Consider the following 17851-nt stretch of genomic DNA (forward strand, 5'->3'; position numbering starts at 1 on the left):
CTGGAAATAAGATCTATTAATTAACCAAACAAAAGATAGAAGGGTTAAGACTGCATCTTTAAAGCAGCTGTGCTTGATAAATGTCTCTGGTCTTAAATCAATCTTTAGCAAAGCACAGAGACTTAGCAGCAGCTTGCTTATGCCAACGCTAAAAATACTTGATGTGTACAGGTAACCATGTCAAGGCTCTGGAGTTAATCCATGAGAACAATTCCTTCTGGTATTGGCAAAGGTGAGGATGCTTGCTTCTATAGAAATGAGGTTTTGAGCTGTGACTTAAGCTGTCACTTAGGTGACTGTTTAGGAAAGCTTCCTTTTAAGTTTTGAAGTATGTAAGCTGACAAATTGTTTAAGTTCAGAACTGGGTTTACAGTCTCTTGTTCTCTGACTGTATGCAACTTCTCATGTTTCAGACTGAAAGCAGAATTGCAGCGGTACCAGTCATACAACTATAATGCTTATTGCCAAGATTACCAGAACTACTACTCGCAGCGGAGTTACGATGCTTACGCTGACTACAACTACAGCTCCTATGCTCCCTATGACAGCATGCAAGCTGTTGGAGACTGCTCTTTAGGAGATTCTTTAATGGCTCCAGCTGTTTTTGAGGTAAAGATAGTGCACGCTTGCTGTAAAGAAAATATTTCACAGATAATATGTTGTACAGATTTGTGTGAATCAGCAAAAAGAATCCGAAGTTGAAAACATGCTTTCTGCTTAGTGTGAAGTTAAAAGAGCAGATTCCATTCAGAGGTGTTTGTATTTAAGTGCTTAAATAGTAAATCCATAGAATTAGTGATTTATACACCATTATTTGTTCACGCATACCAAAGAATGGTTTTGACAGCATAATTGCGTACGCTTCTTCTGTTCCTGTTCTTCTGATTTGCTTTGCTTAAAGCAAATTAAACAGTTGTTGTAAGTGGTCTTATCGTGGTCAATGTATTAGTTGTGACCTCCGGAAGTCCCTTCCAACCTGTACTGCAATATTGGCTTTCTTCTAAAAATAAGTAGATAAAATGCCATCTATCCTTGTAGTTGTAGGAAGAAGGAATGGATTGAGACTGCAGCACTTTGAATCTGTGATGCTTTCTGAAATGAGTTATGATTAAACTTAGCCTTTTCTGTCTTTCAGGAATCTTCAGTTATGACTGCAATCGGTGATGACCTAATTACTGACGGTAATAAGGGTTCTATCATTGTCACTTGAGTTTAGCCATCCTTGTGCCTTTTAACAATACAAGCCAACCTCTACTGGATGAAGAACATCTTGAAAGTTCAGCTGAGGTCAAACCTCTGTGGGGTTGATCTGCAATCAGCTGGGGTTTTAAAGCTGATACAGCATACACTGACCGCATCAAGTAAAACGGGACACTGTCAATGCTTCGCAGCAGGTTTCTTGTACCTGTGCCTTCATTCCCATTTGAAAATGGTCTAAGACAGAATTTTGTTCTTTGTATTGGTTCCGCTAAACAGATTTTATATTAGAAACTCAGTAATATGCAAAAGCTTTGTTCTCCACCCTGAGGTAAAAGCTTATGTTGCAGATTCCAAAAGGAGGATTCAGCTTGCACTTACAAATAGGGTACAAAACATATTTGTGTCCTGGAAGGTTTGCAAAGTACCTCACGTGGAGGCATTTTGTGTTAGTGTTTAGAAACTATCCTATGTAACGTGTATTGCCGTAGAAGTGAATTAAATGACTCTTGGGAGGATTTCATGGCTGATTATCCTTAAACGTTATCTTTACTATCTTAAACATTGTCTTTGTCTTTATCTTGAAAGACAGTTCTAGTCCCAGCCTTCTAATATACAAATTCCCAAAAGTTGGAGTTGTGAGGCTCAAAATTTTAGAGGACTAAATACCTCACTAAAATTAGTAGATCTAATAGCTTATTACACTTAGCTTAAAATACATTTTATTAGCCATTTCACATGAAGTTTTTTTGTGTGCATGCCTCAGATTTGATACTTGGACTTACCAGGCTTTTATTTTCAGATCCACAGCTCTACTTGGATGTTGATGAAATGAACAGACAATTCACGGAGACAAGCGAAGAACTCTACGATTCACTCATGAATTGTCACTGGCAACCTCTGGATACGGTCACTTCTGAAATCCCCTCTGCTATTTAAGTGTCTTCTAGAGCATGACCGTTAGGACCAAAGTGCTAAAACTACATTTCTTCTACATTATTCTAGCTCATAAGTTTTAAAGCACAATGATAGGTTGGGTTTTTTTTGCTATGCTTTTGACAGTTTCTGTAATCTTTTTGTTCATCACTCCCTTCTTGGAGCATCATGAAGTCATGTAAATATTCGAGAAATGTAAAGAGGTAAATGGGGTCTAAAGATAGACTTGCCTGTGTAAATAAAAAATTTGTTTCTGCAAACCTGCCAGCAAGAGATTTTACTTGTACCTGTGTGCAGCACGTTCTCTTCCGGCTTATGGAATTTAACAAGGTAGTAAGGGTATTTCATCTGTCTTTATTTTTATATGGGCATTAGGACACAAGCAAAATCTAGCTTCCCCTTGTTTTCCTGGTTCCTTAGGTAAGCGACAAGCCAAGCCTTTCATGTGCTTGCTTAGACTGGAAGTATGTATGGGAGACACTCACAGGCCTTGCTATGGAAACACCTGTGCCCACTTTTTCCTGCAGGCTGCTGGCTCTAACTGTACTACTGATACATGCTAGGTCAGCTAAAATTGGCTTATAAATAGGGTATGTTAAGCATATGGAAGTGTAGACTTCAACTGCCATAGCTACAAACATCCCATGGAATGAGGATGATGTCTGCTGGCACTCTCTGCATCAGCATTCAGTTTTCCCTTGCCCTTCTTACTGTTAGACTTCTCAGCTGACGTTTTACAGCGAAGAAATTGCTACAACATAATCCGTGTTCTTAAACCTAAAAAAAAAAAAATCTTGGAGAAAACAACTTGCTGGTTTTCCCTCCTTGCTGGCAAGGAGAAAAATAGTCCACCAGGAACAACAAAAAAATCCTAGTAACAGCTCCTTAAGTTATACCCTCTGCTACCCTCTCTGATTGCTCTGGTCTTCCTTCATTCGTGGTAATGAAGTTTTTAAAGCTCTGGTAGAAGGATGACAGTACTCAAGTCAAAGGAGATGAGAGCAATGAGGAAAGCTTTGCTTTAAGCTAGAGCAGTCTTGCGAGTTGCTGCCTTTATGCTGTTCTTTATCTTGAAGGGTACAGAGTCTTTTCCAGTCATAGGGACTCCATAACCCTATGAGTATGGAGAAATAGTTGCTAATTAACAGTGTGTATAATAAGTAAGTGAGGCTGGAAACAAAAGAATATTCCTCCAAGAAAAAAAAGGAAGCAGAAATTACTGTACTTAATAGCTGGGGAAGCTGTTAAAGCTAGTTGACACAGTTCTGGTACTGCCATGTGTGTTTTGGGGGCAACATAAACCATAATTGCTGTGATGGCAGGTAAGAATCCAATTCTTTTTTATGGCTTAGTGTAGTCAGTGAAAGCAGTGGTCCTAAGCTGCATGCTGTTCTTAAATGTAATGCAAATTCTCTTTTGTGACTCCTCAGTACTTCCAGGTTACTTGTAGCTGATCACCAGCAACTGCTTCTGTTAGCTATTAGCTGTTGGGTTTTTGCTAGGAATACTTTCAGTCCTGAATTGAAATGATGACATCCTGAAACAGAAGAGGCTCTTGGAGTATTGTAGGAAGCACATTCTTCCTGGTTCTAGTGCAGGTGTAGACGTAGGAGGAGACAGAAGGCAAAGAACCTCACATAGGTGGAGGGGGTGAGGTGGCATCACAGTTAGAGCTGTTGCAGTTAACTCTTCCCAAAGCATGAAAGCAACGTGGCTGGGAACAGGGATTTGTTGGGTTGCTTCTTTGTGTGAGCCAGGGAGTCTTTTGAGGGGCAGATTAATAAGAATATGACACAAGGTAGAGGTGCAATAGATGAAGCAAAGAATCTGGGTGGGAAAAGGGTTGCTTGTACGTGTCTATGGAATTGTTTCAGGGGACTGAGCTGGGGCAAATTCAAGATAATAGATGCAGCCTCCTTGACTTTGGATGGCAGTGCTGAAGCTTCAAAACCTTACAAGCTTTGATGCCACTTCAATTGTAGTGCATAGCTGTGGTACTTGAGCTCAGAAGTGCAAACTGCACAGGATTTTTTTATCTATTTTCTTCAATGTGAGCAGCAAAACATCTTCCAGGAATGTGCCTGGGTGCTACGCTGCTTTGACACGGCTTGCTTTGCATCACCAAACACAGTAGTTAGGTTGCATCGAGTACTTTGTGGAAACATTCATTGTGTTGTCACCCAGAAATGGGATGCTACAGATATGTGTTGGCCCGGCAGTATCAGTGCTGGTTTTTGGCCTTTGAGAGGTTGGTCCATAACATGTGACCTGTGTAACGAGAGGCCCACATAGATTGGTGACTTCATTAAGTCTGATGCTGTGGTGGTGTGTGACCCAAGGCCCTGAACGTCAGAAAATCAGGCTGTGGCCACCTATTTTATGCAGACTTTGCCTATTAACAAGGTCTCTACACTGTACGTTAGAGACGTGCGCCTCCTTTTCCGGACTAGATAGCGAAAATACCAGTTTTGTAGTTCAGTGAATGAGATTGGTTGGGCTGTTTGTTCTCCAGAGCTGAAAAATGTTGGGAGTGTATTCTCTTGGAGTCCACAGAAATGAAAATGATGAGAGGAAGAGAACGTTGGTTGCAGCCCGCGTGCTGCTGTTATAAAGTAGTTCTCTGATGTCTTTTTCCCTCTGCTGAGACTTATCAGCCTATCGTCCTTTCCTGTTAGGAGCGCATACCTGGCTTGGGATGGTGTGCGCAGGGCAGATTCTTTACCGTAAGAGCACAGTGAATGCCAGACTTCTTCCTGTACTGCCGTGTTAACCGTGAGTCACAAATTCAGGAAGCAGTGATTGCATCGGAACTGCTAGAATGCTTTGCGGAGTCTTTTTACTGGGTAAACTTCACAGCTGCAGTTACAACTTCCAGCCTGTGTTAGCTGAACACATCGTACTGGTGCCCGCCATCAGTTTGACAAAGATGGGATTGCAGTAGGAACTTGCTTTTTTCCTTCTTTTTAATTAAACAAGTCTTTGAAGCAACTTTTCCAACACCACCAGACTTCACTTCTTCCAGTTATTTTCTGTTTTACTTAGCTGAAATGTTTTTTTTTCTTCCAAGCTTGAGGAAGTTTTCTACAAGAATGTCCCGTAATGAATTCATAAACTCTTTTCGTTGTACCTAGCTGCAACAGAGAGTGCTTTTATTCAAAAACCTGCTGGTTTTCTCTTCCAAGAAGCAGTGGGGTTTTTCCTATCTCTTCACTGATGGGAAAGGCTGTAGGACAGTAGCTTGAGGGGCTACTAATGCTGTCATCAGTGAGCCGGGAAAAGGCAGGAGTCCGAAACGGGTAAAAAGTACTTAAAAGGATACCAAAAGAGTAAATGGTACTTAAGCCGTGGATGTTTCTTTTTGCAGGGATGCTCTGGACTAACCGCTTCTTTCTAGCGCTACCTCAAAGTAACTTGCAGATAGACCTCACAGGGAAGGTTGATCAAATGGTGATGATCGCTGTCATTCTGCTGGACACGCAGATACTTTCGTTTTGGTTCATTTTTAATACCAATTAACTTCAGTGCCTCGCGTTAATAGACACCGTTTGACTGCATCGGTAAATGTTTCTGAGTCGTGAGTGTCATTAAAGGCCTGTCACCCTATGGAAATCCTTCTAAATAAGAAAAATGGCATTTAAATAAATAAATAAAGCAGCGTTTGAACTTATGGGGATGCAGTGCAGTGAGACCAGAGAGTGCAAAGGCACCAGTGGGGATGCAGTGCAGTGAGTCCAGAGAGTGCACTGGCACCACTGGGAATGCAGTGCAGTGAGTCCAGAGAGTGCACTGGCACCACTCTGGATGCAGTGCGGTGAGTCCAGAGAGTGCACTGGCACCACTGTGGATGCAGTACAGTGAGTCCACAGAGTGCACTGGCACCACTGGTGATGCACTGCAGTGACTCCAGAGAGTGCACTGGCACCACTGGGGATGCAGTGCAGTGACTCCAGAGAGTGCACTGGATCAATTGGGGATGCAGTTCAGTTAGTCCAGAGAGTGCACTGGCACTACTGGGGATGCACTGCAGTGAGTCCAGAGAGTGCACTGGCACCACTGGGGATGCAGTGCAGTGAGTGCAGAGAGTACACTGGCACCATTGGGGATGTACTGCAGTGAGTCCAGAGAGTGCACTGGCACCACTGGGGATGCAGTACAGTGAGTCCACAGAGTGCACTGGCACCACTGGGGATGCACTGCAGACACTCCAGAGAGTGCACTGGCACCACTGGGGATGCAGTGCAGTGAGTCTAGAGAATGCACTGGCACCACTGGGGATGCAGTGCAGTGAGTCCAGATAGTGCACTGGCACCACTGGGGATGTAGTGCAGTGAGTCCAGAGAGTGCACTGGCACCACTGGGGATGCAGTGCAGTGAGTGCAGAGAGTGCACTAGCACCACTGGGGATGCAGTGTAGTGAGTCCAGAGAGTGCACTTGCACCTTGGGGATGCAGTGCAGTGAGTCCAGAGAGTGAATTGGCACCACTGGGGATGCACTGCAGTGAGTCCAGAGAGTGCACTGGCACCACTGGGGATGCAGTGCAGTGAGTCCAGAGAGTGCACTGGCACCACTGGGGATGCACTGCAGTGAGTCCAGAGAGTGCACTGGCCCCACTGGGGATGCAGTGCAGTGAGTCCAGAGATTGCACTGGCACCACTGGGGATGCAGCGCAATGACTACAGAGAGTGCACTGGCACCACTGGGGATGCAGTGCTGTGAGTCCAGAGAGTGCACTGGCACCACTTGGGATGCAGTGCAGTGAGTCCAGAGAGTGCACTGGCACCACTGGGGATGCACTGCAGTGAGTCCAGAGAGTGCACTGGCACCACTGGGGATGCAGTGCAGTGAGTCCAGAGACTGCACTGGCACCACTGGGGATGCAGTGCAGTGAGTCCAGAGACTGCACTGGCACCACTCTGGATGCAGTGCGGTGAGTCCAGAGAGTGCACTGGCACCCTGGGGATGCAGTACAGTGAGTCCACAGAGTGCACTGGCACCACTGGGGATGCACTGCAGTGCCTCCAGAGAGTGCACTGGCACCACTGGGGATGCAGTGCAGTGAGTCCAGAGAGTGCACTGACACCACTGGGGATGCAGTGCAGTGACTCCAGAGAGTGCACTGGCACCACTGGGGATGCACTGCAGTGAGTCCAGAGAGTGAATTGGCACCACTGGGGATGCACTGCAGTGAGTCCAGAGAGTGAACTGGCACCACTGGGGATGCACTGCAGTGAGTCCAGAGAGTGCACTGGCACCACTGGGGATGCAGTACAGTGAGTCCAGAGAGTGCACTGGCACCACTGGGGATGCAGTGCAGTGAGTCCAGAGAGTGCCCTGGCACCACTGGAGATGCACTGCAGAGACTCCAGAGAGTGCACTGGCACCATTGGGGATGCACTGCAGTGACTCTAGAGAGTGTACCGGCACCACTGGGGATGCAGTGCAGTGAGTCCAGAGAGTGCACTGGCACCACTGGGGAAGCACTGCAGTGACTCCAGAGAGCGCACTGGTACCACTCTGGATGCAGTGCGGTGAGTCCAGAGAGTGCACTGGCACCCTGGGGATGCACTACAGTGAGTCCACAGAGTGCACTGGCACCACTGGGGATGCACTGCAGTGCCTCCAGAGAGTGCACTGGCACCACTGGGGATGCAGTGCAGTGAGTCCAGAGAGTGCACTGGCACCACTGGGGATGCAGTGCAGTGACTCCAGAGAGTGCACTGGCACCACTGGGGATGCACTGCAGTGAGTCCAGAGAGTGCACTGGCACCACTGGGGATGCACTGCAGTGACTCCAGAGAGTGAACTGGCACCACTGGGGATGCACTGCAGTGAGTCCAGAGAGTGCACTGGCACCACTGGGGATGCACTGCAGTGAGTCCAGAGAGTACACTGGCACCATTGGGGATGTACTGCAGTGAGTCCAGAGAGTGCACTGGCACCACTGGGGATGCAGTGCAGTGAGTCCAGAGAGTGCACTGGCACCACTGGGGATGCAGTACAGTGAGTCCACAGAGTGCACTGGCACCACTGGGGATGCAGTGCAGTGAGTCCAGAGAGTGCCCTGGCACCACTGGAGATGCACTGCAGAGACTCCAGAGAGTGCACTGGCACCACTGTGGATGCAGTACAGTGAGTCCACAGAGTGCACTGGGACCACTGGGGATGCACTGCAGTGACTCCAGAGAGTGCACTGGCACCACTGGGGATGCAGTGCAGTGAGTCCAGAGAGTGCACAGGATCAATTGGGGATGCAGTTCAGTTAGTCCAGAGAGTGCACTGGCACCACTGGGGATGCAGTGCAGTGAGTCCAGAGACTGCACTGGCACCACTCTGGATGCAGTGCGGTGAGTCCAGAGAGTGCACTGGCACCCTGGGGATGCAGTACAGTGAGTCCACAGAGTGCACTGGCACCACTGGGGATGCACTGCAGTGCCTCCAGAGAGTGCACTGGCACCACTGGGGATGCAGTGCAGTGAGTCCAGAGAGTGCACTGACACCACTGGGGATGCAGTGCAGTGACTCCAGAGAGTGCACTGGCACCACTGGGGATGCACTGCAGTGAGTCCAGAGAGTGCACTGGCACCACTGGGGATGCACTGCAGTGACTCCAGAGAGTGAACTGGCACCACTGGGGATGCACTGCAGTGAGTCCAGAGAGTGCACTGGCACCACTGGGGATGCAGTACAGTGAGTCCAGAGAGTGCACTGGCACCACTGGGGATGCAGTGCAGTGAGTCCAGAGAGTGCCCTGGCACCACTGGAGATGCACTGCAGAGACTCCAGAGAGTGCACTGGCACCATTGGGGATGCACTGCAGTGACTCTAGAGAGTGTACCGGCACCACTGGGGATGCAGTGCAGTGAGTCCAGAGAGTGCACTGGCACCACTGGGGAAGCACTGCAGTGACTCCAGAGAGCGCACTGGTACCACTCTGGATGCAGTGCGGTGAGTCCAGAGAGTGCACTGGCACCCTGGGGATGCAGTACAGTGAGTCCACAGAGTGCACTGGCACCACTGGGGATGCACTGCAGTGCCTCCAGAGAGTGCACTGGCACCACTGGGGATGCAGTGCAGTGAGTCCAGAGAGTGCACTGGCACCACTGGGGATGCAGTGCAGTGACTCCAGAGAGTGCACTGGCACCACTGGGGATGCACTGCAGTGAGTCCAGAGAGTGCACTGGCACCACTGGGGATGCACTGCAGTGACTCCAGAGAGTGAACTGGCACCACTGGGGATGCACTGCAGTGAGTCCAGAGAGTGCACTGGCACCACTGGGGATGCACTGCAGTGAGTCCAGAGAGTACACTGGCACCATTGGGGATGTACTGCAGTGAGTCCAGAGAGTGCACTGGCACCACTGGGGATGCAGTGCAGTGAGTCCAGAGAGTGCACTGGCACCACTGGGGATGCAGTACAGTGAGTCCACAGAGTGCACTGGCACCACTGGGGATGCAGTGCAGTGAGTCCAGAGAGTGCACTGGCACCACTGGGTATGCAGCGCAATGACTACATAGAGTGCACTGGCCCCACTGGGGATGCAGTGCAGTGAGTCCAGAGAGTGCACTGGCACCACTGGGGATGCAGTGCAGTGAGTCCAGAGAGTGCACTGGCACCACTGGGGAAGCACTGCAGTGACTCCAGAGAGCGCACTGGCACCACTGGTGATGCAGTGCAGTGAGTCCAGAGAGTGCCCTGGCACCACTGGTGATGCACTGCAGTGACTCCAGAGAGTGCACTGGATCAATTGGGGATGCAGTTCAGTTAGTCCAGAGAGTGCACTGGCACTACTGGGGATGCACTGCAGTGAGTGCAGAGAGTACACTGGCACCATTGGGGATGTACTGCAGTGAGTCCAGAGAGTGCACTGGCACTACTGGGGATGCACTGCAGTGAGTCCAGAGAGTGCACTGGCACCACTGGGGATGCACTGCAGTGAGTGCAGAGAGTACACTGGCACCATTGGGGATGTAGTGCAGTGAGTCCAGAGAGTGCACTGGCACCACTGGGGATGCACTGCAGTGAGTGCATAGAGTACACTGGCACAATTGGGGATGTACTGCAGTGAGTCCAGAGAGTGCAATGGCACCACTGGGGATGCAGTGCTGTGAGTCCAGAGAGTGCACTGGCACCACTGGGGATGCAGTACAGTGAGTCCACAGAGTGCACTGGCACCACTGGGGATGCACTGCAGAGACTCCAGAGAGTGCACTGGCACCACTGGGGATGCAGTGCAGTGAGTCCAGAGAGTGCACTGGCACCACTGGGGATGCACTGCAGTGAGTCCAGAGAGTGCACTGGCACCACTGGCGATGCACTGCTGTGAGTCCAGAGAGTGCACTGGCACCACTGGGGATGCACTGCAGTGAGTCCAGAGAGTGCACTGGCACCACGGGGGATGCAGTGCAGTGAGTCCAGAGAGTGCACTGGCACCACTGGGGATGCAGTACAGTGAGTCCACAGAGTGCACTGGCACCACTGGGGATGCACTGCAGTGAGTCCAGAGAGTGCACTGGCACCAGTGGGGATGCAGTGCAGTGAGTCCAGAGAGTGCACTGGCACCACTGGGTATGCAGCGCAATGACTACATAGAGTGCACTGGCCCCACTGGGGATGCAGTGCAGTGAGTCCAGAGAGTGCACTGGCACCACTGGGGATGCAGTGCAGTGAGTCCAGAGAGTGCACTGGCACCACTGGGGAAGCACTGCAGTGACTCCAGAGAGCGCACTGGCACCACTGGTGATGCAGTGCAGTGAGTCCAGAGAGTGCCCTGGCACCACTGGTGATGCACTGCAGTGACTCCAGAGAGTGCACTGGATCAATTGGGGATGCAGTTCAGTTAGTCCACAGAGTGCACTGGCACTACTGGGGATGCACTGCAGTGAGTCCAGAGAGTGCACTGGCACCACTGGGGATGCAATGCAGTGAGTGCAGAGAGTACACTGGCACCATTGGGGATGTACTGCAGTGAGTCCAGAGAGTGCACTGGCACTACTGGGGATGCACTGCAGTGAGTCCAGAGAGTGCACTGGCACCACTGGGGATGCACTGCAGTGAGTGCAGAGAGTACACTGGCACCATTGCGGATGTACTGCAGTGAGTCCAGAGAGTGCACTGGCACCACTGGGGATGCAGTACAGTGAGTCCACAGAGTGCACTAGCACCACTGGGGATGCACTGCAGAGACTCCAGAGAGTGCACTGGCACCACTGGGGATGCAGTGCAGTGAGTCTAGAGAATGCACTGTCAGCACTGGGGATGCAGTGCAGTGAGTCCATAGAATGCACTGGCACCACTGGGGATGTAGTGCAGTGAGTCCAGAGAGTGCACTGGCACCACTGGGGATGCAGTGCAGTGAGTGCAGAGAGTGCACTAGCACCACTGGGGATGCAGTGTAGTGAGTCCAGAGAGTGCACTTGCACCTTGGGGATGCAGTGCAGTGAGTCCAGAGAGTGAATTGGCACCACTGGGGATGCACTGCAGTGAGTCCAGAGAGTGCACTGGCACCACTGGGGATGCAGTGCAGTGAGTCCATAGAGTGCACTGGCACCACTGGGGATGCACTGCAGTGAGTCCAGAGAGTGCACTGGCCCCACTGGGGATGCAGTGCAGTGAGTCCAGAGATTGCACTGGCACCACTGGGGATGCAGCGCAATGACTACAGAGAGTGCACTGGCACCACTGGGGATGCAGTGCTGTGAGTCCAGAGAGTGCACTGGCACCACTTGGGATGCAGTGCAGTGAGTCCAGAGAGTGCACTGGCACCACTGGGGATGCACTGCAGTGAGTCCAGAGAGTGCACTGGCACCACTGGGGATGCACTGCAGTGAGTCCAGAGAGTGCACTGGCACCACTGGGGATGCAGTGCAGTGAGTCCAGAGACTGCACTGGCACCACGGGGGATGCAGTGCGGTGAGTCCAGAGAGTGCACTGGCACCCTGGGGATGCAGTACAGTGAGTCCACAGAGTGCACTGGCACCACTGGGGATGCACTGCAGTGCCTCCAGAGAGTGCACTGGCACCACTGGGGATGCAGTGCAGTGAGTCCAGAGAGTGCACTGACACCACTGGGGATGCAGTGCAGTGAGTCCAGAGAGTGCACTGGCACCACTGGTGATGCAGTGCAGTGAGTCCAGAGAGTGCACTGGCACCACTGGGGATGCACTGCAGTGACTCCAGAGAGTGAACTGGCACCACTGGGGATGCACTGCAGTGAGTCCAGAGAGTGCACTGGCACCACTGGGGATGCACTGAAGTGAGTCCAGAGAGCGCACTGGCACCACTGGGAATGCAGTGCAGTGAGTCCAGAGAGTGCACTGGCACCACTCTGGATGCAGTGCGGTGAGTCCAGAGAGTGCACTGGCACCACTGTGGATGCAGTACAGTGAGTCCACAGAGTGCACTGGGACCACTGGGGATGCACTGCAGTGACTCCAGAGAGTGCACTGGCACCACTGGGGATGCAGTGCAGTGAGTCCAGAGAGTGCACAGGATCAATTGGGGATGCAGTTCAGTTAGTCCAGAGAGTGCACCGGCACCACTGGGGATGCAGTGCAGTGAGTCCAGAGAGTGCACTGGCACCACTGGAGATGTACTGCAGAGACTCCAGAGAGTGCACTGGCACCACTGGGGATGCACTGCAGTGAGTCCAGAGAGTGCACTGGCAGCACTGGGGATGCACTGCAGTGAGTGCATAGAGTACACTGGCACAATTGGGGATGTACTGCAGTGAGTCCAGAGAGTGCAATGGCACCACTGGGGATGCAGTGCTGTGAGTCCAGAGAGTGCACTGGCACCACTGGGGATGCAGTACAGTGAGTCCACAGAGTGCACTGGCACCACTGGGGATGCACTGCAGAGACTCCAGAGAGTGCACTGGCACCACTGGGGATGCAGTGCAGTGAGTCCAGAGAGTGCACTGGCACCACTGGGGATGCAGTGCAGTGAGTCCAGAGAGTGCCCTGGCACCACTGGGGATGCAGTACAGTGAGTCCACAGAGTGCACTGGCACCACTGGGGATGCACTGCAGTGAGTCCAGAGAGTGCACTGGCACCAGTGGGGATGCAGTGCAGTGAGTCCAGAGAGTGCACTGGCACCACTGGGTATGCAGCGCAATGACTACATAGAGTGCACTGGCCCCACTGGGGATGCAGTGCAGTGAGTCCAGAGAGTGCACTGGCACCACAGGGGATGCAGTGCAGTGAGTCCAGAGAGTGCACTGGCACCACTGGGGAAGCACTGCAGTGACTCCAGAGAGCGCACTGGCACCACTGGTGATGCAGTGCAGTGAGTCCAGAGAGTGCCCTGGCACCACTGGTGATGCACTGCAGTGACTCCAGAGAGTGCACTGGATCAATTGGGGATGCAGTTCAGTTAGTCCAGAGAGTGCACTGGCACTACTGGTGATGCACTGTAGTGAGTGCAGAGAGTACACTGGCACCATTGGGGATGTACTGCAGTGAGTCCAGAGAGTGCACTGGCACTACTGGGGATGCACTGCAGTGAGTCCAGAGAGTGCACTGGCACCACTGGGGATGCACTGCAGTGAGTGCAGAGAGTACACTGGCATCATTGGGGATGTACTGCAGTGAGTCCAGAGAGTGCACTGGCACCACTGGGGATGCACTGCAGTGAGTGCATAGAGTACACTGGCACAATTGGGGATGTACTGCAGTGAGTCCAGAGAGTGCAATGGCACCACTGGGGATGCAGTGCTGTGAGTCCAGAGAGTGCACTGGCACCACTGGGGATGCAGTACAGTGAGTCCACAGAGTGCACTGGCACAACTGGGGATGCACTGCAGAGACTCCAGAGAGTGCACTGGCACCACTGGGGATGCACTGCAGTGACTCTAGAGAGTGCACTGGCACCACTGGGGATGCACTGCAGTGAGTCCAGAGAGTGCACTGGCACCACTGGGGATGCACTGCTGTGAGTCCAGAGAGTGCACTGGCACCACTGGGGATGCAGTGCAGTGAGTCCAGAGAGTGCACTGGCACCACGGGGGATGCAGTGCAGTGAGTCCAGAGAGTGCACTGGCACCACTGGGGATGCAGTACAGTGAGTCCACAGAGTGCACTGGCACCACTGGGGATGCACTGCAGTGAGTCCAGAGAGTGCACTGGCACCAGTGGGGATGCAGTGCAGTGAGTCCAGAGAGTGCACTGGCACCACTGGGTATGCAGCGCAATGACTACATAGAGTGCACTGGCCCCACTGGGGATGCAGTGCAGTGAGTCCAGAGAGTGCACTGGCACCACTGGGGATGCAGTGCAGTGAGTCCAGAGAGTGCACTGGCACCACTGGGGAAGCACTGCAGTGACTCCAGAGAGCGCACTGGCACCACTGGTGATGCAGTGCAGTGAGTCCAGAGAGTGCCCTGGCACCACTGGTGATGCACTGCAGTGACTCCAGAGAGTGCACTGGATCAATTGGGGATGCAGTTCAGTTAGTCCACAGAGTGCACTGGCACTACTGGGGATGCACTGCAGTGAGTCCAGAGAGTGCACTGGCACCACTGGGGATGCACTGCAGTGAGTGCAGAGAGTACACTGGCACCATTGGGGATGTACTGCAGTGAGTCCAGAGAGTGCACTGGCACTACTGGGGATGCACTGCAGTGAGTCCAGAGAGTGCACTGGCACCACTGGGGATGCACTGCAGTGAGTGCAGAGAGTACACTGGCACCATTGCGGATGTACTGCAGTGAGTCCAGAGAGTGCACTGGCACCACTGGGGATGCAGTACAGTGAGTCCACAGAGTGCACTGGCACCACTGGGGATGCACTGCAGAGACTCCAGAGAGTGCACTGGCACCACTGGGGATGCAGTGCAGTGAGTCTAGAGAATGCACTGTCAGCACTGGGGATGCAGTGCAGTGAGTCCATAGAATGCACTGGCACCACTGGGGATGTAGTGCAGTGAGTCCAGAGAGTGCACTGGCACCACTGGGGATGCAGTGCAGTGAGTGCAGAGAGTGCACTAGCACCACTGGGGATGCAGTGTAGTGAGTCCAGAGAGTGCACTTGCACCTTGGGGATGCAGTGCAGTGAGTCCAGAGAGTGAATTGGCACCACTGGGGATGCACTGCAGTGAGTCCAGAGAGTGCACTGGCACCACTGGGGATGCAGTGCAGTGAGTCCATAGAGTGCACTGGCACCACTGGGGATGCACTGCAGTGAGTCCAGAGAGTGCACTGGCCCCACTGGTGATGCAGTGCAGTGAGTCCAGAGATTGCACTGGCAGCACTGGGGATGCAGCGCAATGACTACAGAGAGTGCACTGGCACCACTGGGGATGCAGTGCTGTGAGTCCAGAGAGTGCACTGGCACCACTTGGGATGCAGTGCAGTGAGTCCAGAGAGTGCACTGGCACCACTGGGGATGCACTGCAGTGAGTCCAGAGAGTGCACTGGCACCACTGGGGATGCACTGCAGTGAGTCCAGAGAGTGCACTGGCACCACTGGGGATGCACTGCAGTGAGTCCAGAGACTGCACTGGCACCACTCTGGATGCAGTGCGGTGAGTCCAGAGAGTGCACTGGCACCCTGGGGATGCAGTACAGTGAGTCCACAGAGTGCACTGGCACCACTGGGGATGCACTGCAGTGCCTCCAGAGAGTGCACTGGCACCACTGGGGATGCAGTGCAGTGAGTCCAGAGAGTGCACTGACACCACTGGGGATGCAGTGCAGTGAGTCCAGAGAGTGCACTGGCACCACTGGGGATGCACTGCAGTGAGTCCAGAGAGTGCACTGGCACCACTGGGGATGCACTGCAGTGACTCCAGAGAGTGAACTGGCACCACTGGGGATGCACTGCAGTGAGTCCAGAGAGTGCACTGCCACCACTGGGGATGCAGTACAGTGAGTCCACAGAGTGCACTGGCACCACTGGGGATGCAGTGCAGTGAGTCCAGAGAGTGCCCTGGCACCACTGGAGATGCACTGCAGAGACTCCAGAGAGTGCACTGGCACCATTGGGGATGCACTGCAGTGACTCTAGAGAGTGTACCGGCACCACTGGGGATGCAGTTCAGTGAGTCCAGAGAGTGCACTGGCACCACTGGGGAAGCACTGCAGTGACTCCAGAGAGCGCACTGGTACCACTCTGGATGCAGTGCGGTGAGTCCACAGAGTGCATTGGCACCACTGGGGATGCAGTGCAGTGCCTCCAGAGAGTGCACTGGCACCACTGGGGATGCAGTGCAGTGAGTCCAGAGAGTGCACTGGCACCACTGGGGATGCAGTGCAGTGACTCCAGAGAGTGCACTGGCACCACTGGGGATGCACTGCAGTGAGTCCAGAGAGTGCACTGGCACCACTGGGGATGCACTGCAGTGACTCCAGAGAGTGAACTGGCACCACTGGGGATGCACTGCAGTGAGTCCAGAGAGTGCACTGGCACCACTGGGGATGCACTGCAGTGAGTCCACAGAGTGCACTGGCACCACTGGGGATGCAATGCAGTGAGTCCAGAGAGTGCACTGGCCCCACTGGGGATGCAGTGCAGTGAGCCCAGAGAGTGCACTGGCACCACTGGGGATGCAGTACAGTGAGTCCACAGAGTGCACTGGCACCACTGGGGATGCAGTGCAGTGAGTCCAGAGAGTGCCCTGGCACCACTGGAGATGCACTGCAGAGATTCCAGAGAGTGCACTGGCACCACTGGGGATGCACTGCAGGGACTCTAGAGAGTGCACTGGCACCACTGGGGATGCAGTGCAGTGAGTCCAGAGAGTGCACTGGCACCACTGGGGATGCAGTGCAGTGAGTCCAGAGAGCGCACTGGCACCACTGGTGATGCAGTGCAGTGAGTCCAGAGAGTGCCCTGGCACCACTGGTGATGCACTGCAGTGACTCCAGAGAGTGCACTGGATCAATTGGGGATGCACTGCAGTGAGTCCAGAGAGTGCACTGGCCCCACTGGGGATGCAGTGCAGTGAGTCCAGAGATTGCACTGGCACCACTGGGGATGCAGCGCAATGACTACAGAGAGTGCACTGGCACCACTGGGGATGCAGTGCAGTGAGTCCAGAGAGTGCACTGACACCACTGGGGATGCAGTGCAGTGAGTCCAGAGAGTGCACTGGCACCACTGGTGATGCAGTGCAGTGAGTCCAGAGAGTGCACTGGCACCACTGGGGATGCACTGCAGTGACTCCAGAGAGTGAACTGGCACCACTGGGGATGCACTGCAGTGAGTCCAGAGAGTGCACTGGCACCACTGGGGATGCACTGAAGTGAGTCCAGAGAGCGCACTGGCACCACTGGGAATGCAGTGCAGTGAGTCCAGAGAGTGCACTGGCACCACTCTGGATGCAGTGCGGTGAGTCCAGAGAGTGCACTGGCACCACTGTGGATGCAGTACAGTGAGTCCACAGAGTGCACTGGGACCACTGGGGATGCACTGCAGTGACTCCAGAGAGTGCACTGGCACCACTGGGGATGCAGTGCAGTGAGTCCAGAGAGTGCACAGGATCAATTGGGGATGCAGTTCAGTTAGTCCAGAGAGTGCACCGGCACCACTGGGGATGCAGTGCAGTGAGTCCAGAGAGTGCACTGGCACCACTGGAGATGTACTGCAGAGACTCCAGAGAGTGCACTGGCACCACTGGGGATGCACTGCAGTGAGTCCAGAGAGTGCACTGGCAGCACTGGGGATGCACTGCAGTGAGTGCATAGAGTACACTGGCACAATTGGGGATGTACTGCAGTGAG

General features: G+C 52.9%; 1 protein-coding gene across 1 annotated transcript; it reads left to right on the forward strand.

The window, feature by feature from the left end:
• The first annotated feature begins 419 nt into the window (after positions 1-419).
• LOC310891603 (uncharacterized protein C6orf52) lies at positions 420-2393 on the forward strand. Its single transcript, XM_083853853.1, has 3 exons — positions 420-609; positions 1136-1181; positions 2000-2393. Exons 1-3 carry the CDS (start codon positions 550-552, stop codon positions 2134-2136), a joined length of 243 nt encoding a protein of 80 aa, XP_083709979.1. The 5' UTR covers positions 420-549; the 3' UTR covers positions 2137-2393.
• The last annotated feature ends 15458 nt before the right edge of the window (positions 2394-17851 follow it).

This window comes from Anser anser (assembly GCF_964211835.1).
Source record: "Anser anser genome assembly, contig: HAP1_SCAFFOLD_172, whole genome shotgun sequence".
Classification (NCBI taxonomy): Eukaryota; Metazoa; Chordata; class Aves; order Anseriformes; family Anatidae; genus Anser; species Anser anser.

Excerpts from the sequence above, each read along its gene's own strand:
- LOC310891603 (XM_083853853.1), top strand. The coding sequence starts at position 550 with ATGCAAGCTGTTGGAGACTGCTCTTTAGGAGATTCTTTAATGGCTCCA. Across the intron at positions 610-1,135 it reads TGGCTCCAGCTGTTTTTGAG|GAATCTTCAGTTATGACTGC; the intron begins GTAAAGATAGTG and ends TCTGTCTTTCAG. Across the intron at positions 1,182-1,999 it reads TGATGACCTAATTACTGACG|ATCCACAGCTCTACTTGGAT; the intron begins GTAATAAGGGTT and ends TTTTATTTTCAG.